The sequence below is a fragment of the Trachinotus anak genome, unplaced genomic scaffold (genome assembly GCF_046630095.1).
Source record: "Trachinotus anak isolate AG129_WGS33_773 ecotype Australia unplaced genomic scaffold, CSIRO_AGI_Tana_v1 ptg000012l, whole genome shotgun sequence".
Lineage (NCBI taxonomy): Eukaryota > Metazoa > Chordata > Actinopteri > Carangiformes > Carangidae > Trachinotus > Trachinotus anak.
The window spans coordinates 11314291-11325220 of NW_027273863.1; the positions used below are offsets into that span (position 1 = coordinate 11314291).

General features: G+C 44.8%; 1 protein-coding gene across 1 annotated transcript in view; it reads left to right on the top strand.

The window, feature by feature from the left end:
- LOC139629691 (semaphorin-6B-like) overlaps positions 1-10808 on the top strand; it is a 29205-nt gene extending 18397 nt beyond the window's left edge. Inside the window, exons 7-17 of the mRNA XM_071492465.1 lie at positions 74-164; positions 424-543; positions 1168-1256; positions 1340-1557; positions 1644-1775; positions 2060-2209; positions 2353-2529; positions 3230-3370; positions 4146-4223; positions 5282-5343; positions 6783-10808. Of these exons, the coding sequence (XP_071348566.1) occupies positions 74-164; positions 424-543; positions 1168-1256; positions 1340-1557; positions 1644-1775; positions 2060-2209; positions 2353-2529; positions 3230-3370; positions 4146-4223; positions 5282-5343; positions 6783-7768 (2244 nt within the window). The 3' untranslated portion in view covers positions 7769-10808. The remainder of the gene's footprint in view (positions 1-73; positions 165-423; positions 544-1167; positions 1257-1339; positions 1558-1643; positions 1776-2059; positions 2210-2352; positions 2530-3229; positions 3371-4145; positions 4224-5281; positions 5344-6782) is intronic.
- Positions 10809-10930: the final 122 nt, after the last annotated feature.

The following is a 10930-nucleotide window of genomic DNA, read 5'->3' on the forward strand; positions in this document are numbered from 1 at the left end:
CTGTCAGCTGTTCATTCTCTGTGAATCTGCCAGTTTGTTTTTCTATATCATTTTTTTTTTTGTCCTGTTGCAGAAAGACACTCTGGAAATGGTGGGAGAGCCTGTCAGTGGGATGGCACGGTGCCCATATGATCCACGACATGCCAATGTGGCTTTATTTGCAGGTAGCGTCTTGAATTTGCACAGTGAAGCTGAAGAATTCAGGCTTTCTAGCAGACATCAGACATCAGACTCAGTTTTCCAGCTCCAGACATTGAAACGTCTGTGCACTTGTGTTTACCTTTACAAATGATTTACCGTCAGACCTCTCACTGCATTGCTTGTTTGGTTTTAATCTTCCTGACCTTGCGCTGTCTCGTCATCGGTATTTTCTTCTTCCTAATCTTCTCCTTTCCTCTCCGTGTGCGTTTCTCTTGCTCTCAGATGGAAGCCTCTTTACCGGCACCGTGACAGACTTCCTAGCCATCGATGCAGTGATCTATCGAAGCCTCGGCGACAGCCCCGCCCTCCGCACAGTCAAACACGATTCCAAATGGTTCAGAGGTACTTTTAGAAGCAGACACATTAAAAATGACCTTTGAGAGACAGACACCTTCTATAGACAATCACGAGTCAATAACAGAAACGATCACCATTATCTTCAGTAGTTAACGAAAAGAAAATTGTACTGCTGTGGCTCTTTTCACGAGTGACTCACAGGAGGATGAGATGATTTTTAGAAGGACTAAATAATCAGCTACATTCAGCAAAATCAGACAGGATTAGGCCTACATTTCAGAGATTCATAATAAGTGGAGCACACTCAGACAGAGTGATGTATTGAGGTTAGTCGGACTCTACAGATTCAGGGTTTGAGACGATTCAATTCAACAGTCGAGCCTGTTCTCCATGGAGGAAAAAACAAGCCGGGCAGGTCAAAGCTGGAACTGAGCTGGAGGAATAAATGATAAATAATGTGTATCCTCTCGTCCATGATAATAAATGAAACAGGACATGAATATTTAATGAGCGGGGCTGGTGGACAGCAGTGGTCCATGTTGATGTGACTGTTATTACAGCACCATGTCAGGGAATGTGAAGCGTTACGTTTGGCCTCAGGCACTGCATCACTCCTGCTCTATAGTGTGAGAGTGTGTGCTTAACTGTTTTTCTCCTGTTATTTTTCAGAGCCTTATTTTGTGAGCGCCATGGAGTGGGGGCCTCATATTTATTTCTTCTTCAGGGAGATGGCCATGGAGTTTCATCATCTAGAGAAGGTGCTCTCCCCCGTTCTCTCCCTCTCTTCTTCTTTTATTCTATTATTCCCCCATTCTGCTAAATCTTTCGTGCTGTATTCTAGGTGATGGTGTCCCGTGTGGCTCGTGTGTGTAAGGCAGACCTGGGTGGCTCTCAGCGTGTCCTTGAGAAGCAGTGGACCACATTTTTAAAGGCACGGCTCAACTGCTCCGTCCCAGGAGACTCGCACTTCTACTTCAACCTCTTACACGCCACAAGTGGCATTATCCACATGCAGGGACGAGATGTCATCCTCGGCCTCTTTTCCACGCCACCAAACAGGTACACAGACTCACACAACATCAACACAAACAAGCAAAAACACTATTTATGTCTCATGGCTGTCTTCTTTCCTTTGTCTCTGGTAGCATCCCCGGCTCTGCGGTGTGTGTGTTTGATATGCAGCAGCTCGCTCATGTCTTTGAGGGACGGTTTAAAGAGCAGAAATCCCCGGAGTCTATTTGGACTCCCGTACCAGATGAAGCAGTGCCTAAACCGAGGTATGCAACGCTAAGTCCAGAACTTCAGCAGAATACTGCAGTGCTGCTATCCTGAGCATCTGTCTCATATATAGTTACTTACTCGCCTGCTATAAGCTCCAACTGCCAATCACACTGCAACTTCACTACTATTCAGCAAATATTCTAATACAGCCTCCAGCAGCCAATAAAAAAAGAACTCCTCTGGCTCTTTTCTTCTTGCTCCCCATGGACTTTTATCTCTGCCTTCCCTATCTATATGTTCTGCAGCCCTCACTTTCTCTTTTTTCTCTCTCTGTCTGCAGACCAGGGGGATGTGCAGTGCAGGGATCCAGATTTAGCTCCTCTAACACGCTGCCAGATGAGGTGCTGAACTTTGTGAAGACCCACCCTCTGATGGACGAGACCGTTCCACTGCTGGGACATAGACCCTGGGTGGTCAAGACTATGGGACGGTATGCAGAATGACTCAGTTGCTTGACAGCACCCATGCAGAGTTTTTTTTTTATGAGATGAAAATGGAAGCATAAATATGAATCATAACCTACAGGTTGGGAAATGTATTTTATTGACTTACTCTATTGATCTATACATCTAGGTACCAGCTGACAGCAATGGTGGTAGACACAGAAGCCGGTCCCCATAGGAACCGCACAGTCTTGTTCCTGGGCTCAACCAGAGGAACCATCCTCAAGTTCCTAATGGTTCCCAGTGGAGACTCTGTCTCCCACAGCAGCGTGTTTCTGGAGGAGGTGGAGGGATTTAACCCAGAGAAGTGAGTAGGAGTCAAGAGATCTTTGTCCTTTATCTCCAAATTATGAATTATAGATTTCGGTATATTGCTTCAGGTAGATCAGGTCTCCTGCTGCCCACCTCAAGTTGATAACTGGAGAGCAGCAGTGCTTTTCACCTTCGAGCTGTCTTCAATTGCGCATTTATGATTACGATTGTGAGTTTGAATAATTGATTTTCACATTTTTGCAGTGCAGCTCAGAATTGAAGCCTCTTCAGTTATTTTTTAACCATATGTAACATTTACATTCACATATATAATTAAGGGGGTTGTTTTTAAGGTTGTATTTAACAATTCATTTCATTATCGATTATTCTGCTGATTATCTTCTGAATCTTTGCAACTTGGATTTAATTATTGTCTTGTCAATCAAAACTGTCTTGACAATTAAAAAATGGTAGCAGACAAATAGGGACAGCGGCTTCATCCACTGGCAGCTAACTCAGAGGAGTATTTATAGCTTTCCACACAGCTCTGGCTCTGTGCAGACTCTGTGCAGGACTGGATAAAAATGCCGGTCTGCTGATGTTGTGACTGTTGTGTGAGGGTTAGGACATGGGGCTGTCTGTCTGGAAGCTCCAACAGATGAGGCCTTTGACCCTGTCACAGATTTATTGGAGGCCAAAAAGAGGACACTGACCTCCCCCTGCTGGCTCTTTACCCTCTGTCTCTCTGTCTCCAGGTGTGGTGAGGACTCTCCTCAGGCCCGTCAGCTCTTGTCTCTGTCGTTGGACCGGTCCAGTCACACTCTGCTGCTGGCCTTCCCCTCCTGTCTGGTCCGAGTGCCCACGTCTCGCTGCCACCTGCACTCCCGCTGTATGAAGTGAGTGACACATTTGTCTTTGAGAGTATTTTCGATTCCCTCAATGGTGTCCTCAGCTGATAATTATGTCAGTTTAAATCTAGCAGTGGCCATTGGCCAAGGCAGTGCTTAGTGGTCAACTTTTGTTTTGTCATCCCAATAAAATCTGCAGTTCAGTTTTGTTACAGTCAGTTGGAGGTGAATGGCATGTGTTCTTGTCAATTCACAGCTAGCTTGCTTGGTTTCATATTTAATTTGGGAGAATTTGTTTTCCTCTGCAATAGTTTAAATTTGACACAAGAGGCTTCAAGATTGTGATTCATTATGAAGACCAATTTGTTTATTGATGCACACACGGGGAAGATATTCTCAGTAGAAAACACCACTGTGAACCTGATTATGAGCTGCTGTATATCACACTACTGGATACAGGAAACTGTGAACTGTGAAGTAGAAGCCAGCTGAGGATTTATCAGTTCTCAGACTCTCCATGTATTACAGAGCATATGATTAAAAAAATCTGATGAGGGACAAACAGTATTTCATACATTAGGGCTCTGACGCTCCACTGTACTTAGCTATGTACCTTGTTAGCCAGCTAGCCATTAAGCTAGCCAACCTCCCTAAATGCTAAATTCAGAGTTGTAGCTCTCGTTTCCCTGATAGATTTTCCCTCCAAACGGTCAAATAAGGGCAGCATTCAGCATTTCTTAATCTTGTGTGTGTGTGTGTGTGTGTGTGTGTGTGTGTGTGTGTGTGTGTGTGTGTGTGTGTGTGTGTGTGTGTGTGTGTGCAGGAGCTGTCTAGCCTCCAGGGATCCTTACTGTGGCTGGACCAGAGGCAGCACCTGCTCCTTCCTGAGACCAGGCACAAGGTGACGACAACACAACACGCACACACATACACACACACGCGTATACCAGTGAAGAGGTTTCTACCTCGTCGCTACAAATTCTGTGGAGTGAGCTTTATTGGCAAAGTTGTAGCATTCCTGTATGTTGTACACGGAAATGTCAGACAACTAAACTAATCCCATTAACTGGAAAATGAAGGCTATGAAACAATGAGTGTTCTTGTTGTTCAATCCCCCTTTAACTTTTATTTTGACAAAAAAAAAGATTAGTTAACTTGGATACGCTCTATACTTTTTTCATGAGCAATACATTTAATCCACTACTTATAAAGTGTCCTTGCTTATTAAACAATATGAATAAGTTAAAGTTTATATTTCTACTCATTAATGCCCAACACAGCTAATTCTGGTCTATCTGCATTCTGGTCTATCATTTGTACCAATGAACTATGAAGAAGCCACTGAACCCACATCACTTTCTTCTCTCTCAGTGCTTTATTTTATGATAATTTCCGTTGGGGAGTTTAAGTGATGCTGCAAAATAGTGGTGTTAATGTATTCTGTAGATTAAAAAAATATTTCAATCTTATTATTGACTTTTTTTATTTCATGAGCTTAGTAAGCCTTAAGTCCTTTCTGTGTTCAGCGTCTGTATCAAATACGAACATTAATATTGAACGTTTATCATTGCAATCTCTACTTCCAGCTCCCATCACCACCTGTACAGCTGACCCCAACCTCTGACTAACAATCAGGCAAAAAGAGAAAATCAATCATGGGATCAGCAGTGTATCCCATTACACTGGATGACACATCAATATGTGCCATATCAGTTTTATTGATTAATACCAACAAATGTCCCCATTCGTGTATATATGCAAAAAAGAGCATGTTCTTATAAAATAAAATCCATTTTTACATTGATGAGTAAATTTCAACCAGGTGTAACTTCATTTCTGAGTGTATACTGAGTTAAGAGCTGTAATGATAGGAGAGGCATAATGATATACACTGTTTGATTATGAAGGGGAATATTGAAGTCTCTAATGTGTTAAGCAGTGATCTCTTTGTGGCTGCAGGCTGCCTTTTCAACAAGACGTGGAATATGGAAACACAACCTCCCATCTAGGAGACTGTGACGGTAGGTTGCAGCACTATGACATGGATGCTTCTGGTTGTGCACAATGGACTGAGGGGAGGCTCCGCCTAGTGGCTCAATCCCTCATTACACCTGGCAACTTGTCACTGAACACTTTGTTCTGAAAAAAAACCCTCCCACTCTACCAAGTGGGAGAATATTTGTGATGAATTCTGTGATGTAGCACATTTTAATTATCTGAGGTGTGATGTGATTCCCCCCCCCCCCCCCCCCCCCCCCGCTCATGTTGATCCATTTAGCCCTGATGTTTGCAACGTGGAGTGTTTTGGTGTCTTTGTCAGAGCTGAAAACAAGTGGGAGTGGGACTGGGATTTTGGTTTCAGCCTCACTTCCTTCAGGTCAAAACACTCTCAGTGTGAGACAGTTTAATTAGGGAGGATGTGAAAGAGGTGTAACTGCTGGTAGACAATACGAAACTGCAGGATGGAAAATGCAACATCCTCCTGCATGTAAGGCTCTGTTTTTTCAAAGCTGAACATCTGAGAGGGGAATGACCAAGGGTAGCAGCGAGCAAGCTGGAAATATCTTAGCAGAAAATACTGATGTCACTTCTGTCAAGAGGCTCAGATGTCACTGCAGCAGTGTCACAGAGGGCGTCTTTGAACCTCACTCTGAAATTCACAAAGTCAGTCGAAACCAAAAAAAAAAAAAAGTCCCTTCCAGCAGATTCTTTCTGAACTGTTCCATCTGTTTGAGCCCAGTTTCAAAGTCATAAAATCCATTTAGCTGGATCTTAATTTCCAAAAAGACCTTAAAAAAGAGCACGTAGCTCATTCCAAGCCTTCATCGCACACATTTGTTTCAAACTGATATATGGGCTTCTAGTTTTTATCCCACTCTGTGAAACCGATAACACTAGACATCAGTGATGCCAGGCTGCAGACCTGACAGACTCTAATCCGAGCGGTGAAAGCGCAGGAAAGGCCGAGCCAGAGTCAGGCATGTGCTGCTGTGTCTGCAGATGGGAGTGATTAGAGCTGGGTGGAAACACTGAGGTAATGGTATGCTGCGAGGAGAGACTCTCTGACCAGGCTGCAGGATGGAAACTGTGAGAAGAGGAGAGTCAGCTGCTGTGGTCTGAGCTGCGCTGATGACAAGTGCAGGCCTCTCTGAACCTGGAGCCTGTGGAGCCTCAAGGCCAGACTGGAGAGAGGCTCCTTTTAAACATAATCACCAGAGAAAATAATCGTATAATGCTGAACATGATGATCACCAATTATGAGTGTTATTGTAGTTATTGATTTATTATAATACCGAATGTCTTGTGAGGGGAACAGCAGTAAGTAGAAGCTGCAGAATAGCCCTATATGTAATAATGATAGTAATTTTAAACTGCACCCTGCGGACAGACATTGAGAGAGGATGTCCATTGTACTGTTCTATTAAATGTCATCTTCATAATTGTGTCTCTTCATCTTCAGGAATTCTGCAGCAGAGTTTACTGATTGAACCAGAGAGCCTCGTTTCCCTCAACTTGCTTGTGGCGTCTGCAGTCTCTGCATTCACCATCGGGGCGGCGCTCTCCGGCCTTGCCGTGTGCTGGATCATGGCCCACAAGCCTGCCAATCGCCGCCATGGCAACACCTCCCAGTCCTCAATCCAGCGGCGTGAAAGAGGCCTGCTCAGTAACGGCGCTGGGATGGGAGGCTCGGTGCTGAGCGTAACACGGCAGGGAGGTGGGGAGCGCCCCTGCTCTCAGGGCGGGGAAACCCTCTTCGTCATGCCCAATGGCTGGGTGAAGTCAGGAGAGCTCGACCCCGGTTTCCTCCCCACCCCGGAGCACACGCCCCAGCAGAAACGTAGAGGCCTGCGACTGTCTGACTCCAACTCTGGAGGGTGGGACACCAGCCAGACGTACCTGGGGGGAGGCTCTGTGGGTCTGGGCTCACCCTGCCGCATGCCCCCCTCTGTCTACCTGACCACCAGACTCTTCCAGCAAGGCGGGGGTGGGAGACACGGTGGTGAGGGCCGAGGGAATGACACGCCACGCCAGCACTATGTCTGCCTGAGCAAACAAGAAAAAGGAGTGAAAGGGACGCCCAAAGCCCCGTTCAGGAAGTCTGCAGGAGAATATGTGTACCCCATGACCCCCCAGGACTCGCCTGAGCGTCGGAGGGTGGTCTCCGCACCCAGCGCCCCCGTGGAGTACGGCGAACCGCTGCCTTTGCGCTGGCCAGCCCAGGAAGGATACATTCTCAGCAGCCATGGCATGGTCCCCGTCCCCCTGCCTCCCCCCTCCATGCCCGCTCCCAGTAGCCAGGCGTATGTGTCCCAGCAACACACCCCAGGTCTGAGCAGGGCTCTGCTGAGAGGGGCCCTGGAGCGAGGGGAGCTGGGCGAGCTGGTGGATCTCAGCCAACTGATGAGTAAGAAGAACTGCAGTGACAGGACTCAGGCGGGCCAGTGACTGTTGAGGGAATGAAGGGGACGGGAGTCTTCCATGTCCGGAGCTCTCTGTTTTATTTACATAGATCTCTCTTTCCTCCTGATTCTGTCTATCCCTCTGTCCCTTCCCTCTATGTTCAATTCTTTGTCATTCGGCCCTTCTGATCTCCTCTGTCAGTCGCTCAGGCACCCCCACCCCACCATTTCACCCCTTGATGAGTCGCTTCTTATGACTGGCTGCTGGGTCTGCCACTCATATCCTGGCTCACACTAATTGGTCAGATGGACTGAGGTTGTTGCTGTGTCTGCATTGCAGAGTTGCCTCTCTCTCTCCTGCTACTCGTCAGCAGCAGGAGGAGCGAGGAGAGAGGATGGAGAGAGGATGGAGAGGGAAGATAGAAAGCAGAACGGGGGGCAGAGAGGATGTGGTCAAAGATGGACATGGCACTTAGGAGCTGCTGTCTCTGTGCAGATTAACTGAAGCTGCAGAGCCAGTCAAGTACTGCTACAGGAGTCGGATGCCTTTCCCCTCCTGGATAACATTAACAAGACTGCTGCCCATCTGCTCCCCACTAAAGTACCTGTTGGTCTGATTGCTAACCAGATACTTGAAGTGAAATTGTACATTTTGATCATTGCAAATGGACCTTCCTGAATACCCAAGGCTGTAGGTGACTCATCAGACAAAAACTGAGGTCATTCTGACTGTAAACCAATCTAATGGATGATGAGGCAACACCGATTCCTTCTCTATGTTTCTTCTTCTCTCTCGTTCTCCGTGCTGCACACATACAGCAGATGCGTACATGTATTCGTACAGGTGGGTAATTAGTATTCCATGTATACAAGAGGAAAGATGTGTGTGCCAAATGCCGCTATCCTGACTCACGGGGATTTGGGACCATAACTCATGTCTTTGGAGAGCAGAGTGCTGGACCGAAATGTCAGCACTCTTTCTGCCAACCGCATGTTCTCCGTAATGACGGCATCTCAGCCATCCAATGCTCAATTTGTTTGCCTCCCTCCACTCCATGTACTCTTTAAGGACTAATGATTCCACGGGGACGTTGGGAGCGAAAACACTGAACTGACAGAAATGTCAGAGCAGGACAGACACATGGAAAGGAAGGAAGAGAGAGGTGCTGAAGGGAATTTTAAGTAAATGCGCTGCAATATATGAACACCTTGTCTTTCACTGTCATTTTTCCACACATATACACACGTTCATCAAGGCTCTATTGTAGAACACAGTCTGGTTTTATTGGGCAATATTTCCCCTTAAGCCCACAGTGGGTCAAGGTGACGTGATGCAGACTAAAGAGACAGTTACAGTGGTGATGATTGAAACCTCGGGCTTATCGCCGAGCCGATGGGGAGAATGGAAATGTCCCCAACAGGTAAAAGGAACTATATATTCAGCCTGTTAAAGTGTCCAGTTCCATGAAGTGGTCGTTGTTTAGATCAACACAACATGGCTTGAGTGTGTCAGCAAGGAGATCGAAGTCATAAAAACAGCAAAGATAAAAAAAGACAAAAGCAGAAACAAAAGGCAACTTGATGAAATGAGGTACAGCAACAACAACAACAACCGTAATGAAAATATGGTTTGTTATAGCTGACCACATGACCTGATTTTCACTCTCAGTCCCACTCAGAGTGAACGCTGGTTCGTGCTGACCTTGTAGTGAGCAGCAATATATGGTATATCTGTACATAGTAAACTTTAATTTAGATAAAATTATAATGTAAGACAAACAGTAACTTCAAAAAATGATATCAGGCATTAGCTTGCAAACAAAAATAAACATTTGCCATGTCATTATAACTAAATAATGTATGAAAACCTGTTTTTCATGTTAAGTTTCATATCAACCTGCTCCAAGATTGAAATCGCTGACACTGATTGTTTCCAGTGTCTTTTTTATTACATCTGTATGCCAAACCCAAACCTATGAATGATTTACTGTCGCCTGATTACTGAAGCAAAAAAGAGAGACTTGTTTTAAAGTGCCATGAAGAAGACCATTTCAGTCAGCAGTGCACACCTGTCTCTTGTACTGTGGTGTCAGAGAACTCAGTTATTGCAGTATACTTGTGATATGTATGCCTTTGACCTTACATGCTGAATGTTTCTGTTTTTTGTTTTTTTTTTTCATTTCGATGTTGGCTTGTACTGTTCAAATCATTTCTTTGGCTCCCTCTGTCAGGTGCTGCTGACGCTGAGCACCAGCAACAGTGTTTGAGGGTCTGTTTATAAACTACTAAACCTATGTACTGTAAATATATGAGAATGAATACCGACACTTTGTCATGCCCTTTATTATTATACTGTAATGTATTCACTTAAACAATGACATGAACTGTGTTTATTCCAGAATAGCTGATATGTAATAATAATGACTCATAAGTAGTTCATAAGCAAACCTTCAAATGGAATGAAATGCTGTGAGGGAACACTGTGTATCTCATTTTTGTCTTTGTCTATAGTCTAGTGACTCTCTCTCTCTCTCTCTCTCTCTGTCATTGCCAAACAACTGCCATGCTGGAGGATCCTGAAAATACTTATCAGCATCCTGAGTGAATGAATGTACTCTTTTTTTGTTTGTTTGTTTGTTCGTTTATGTCATTCTACTGTGCAGTAATAAGGAAAAGCACATTTTTGCATTCTGAAAAGGAGCTGTCCTGTATCATTTGTAAATAGTGTAAATAGTCATGCTGATGGTATAGTGTATCAGTTTGATTTTGGGGAGGATCATTCAAGCTCTTCTAAGACTGGACTGTGTTTAAAGTGTGAGGTTTTTTTCTTTCTTTCTTTCTTTTTGGGTGAAAATGCTGTGAATAAGATGTATGTACAGTCTTTATGTGACTTTGGCTGACTGCTGAGTTCAGCTGTTTCCTTCCTGTTATTAGAGTAGAGTCGCAGGCCTGATCTCAGCCAGAAGTGAGCCGTTTCATTTGACTGATGCCTGCCGAGTTTTTGCAGTTGCTAAGATACTGCTGTTATAATAACCATCAATCTTTGGAGTACTGCTATTAAATGGCATTATACAATTGACTGCTAATGATGTCACGTGTGGTTTTGAATGCACCCATTGAAACAAACGCATATCATTATACACATGCCCACCTATACACGCACACATTTACAAATGCAACTGGAGTAATGTGTATATCATTACTGCAG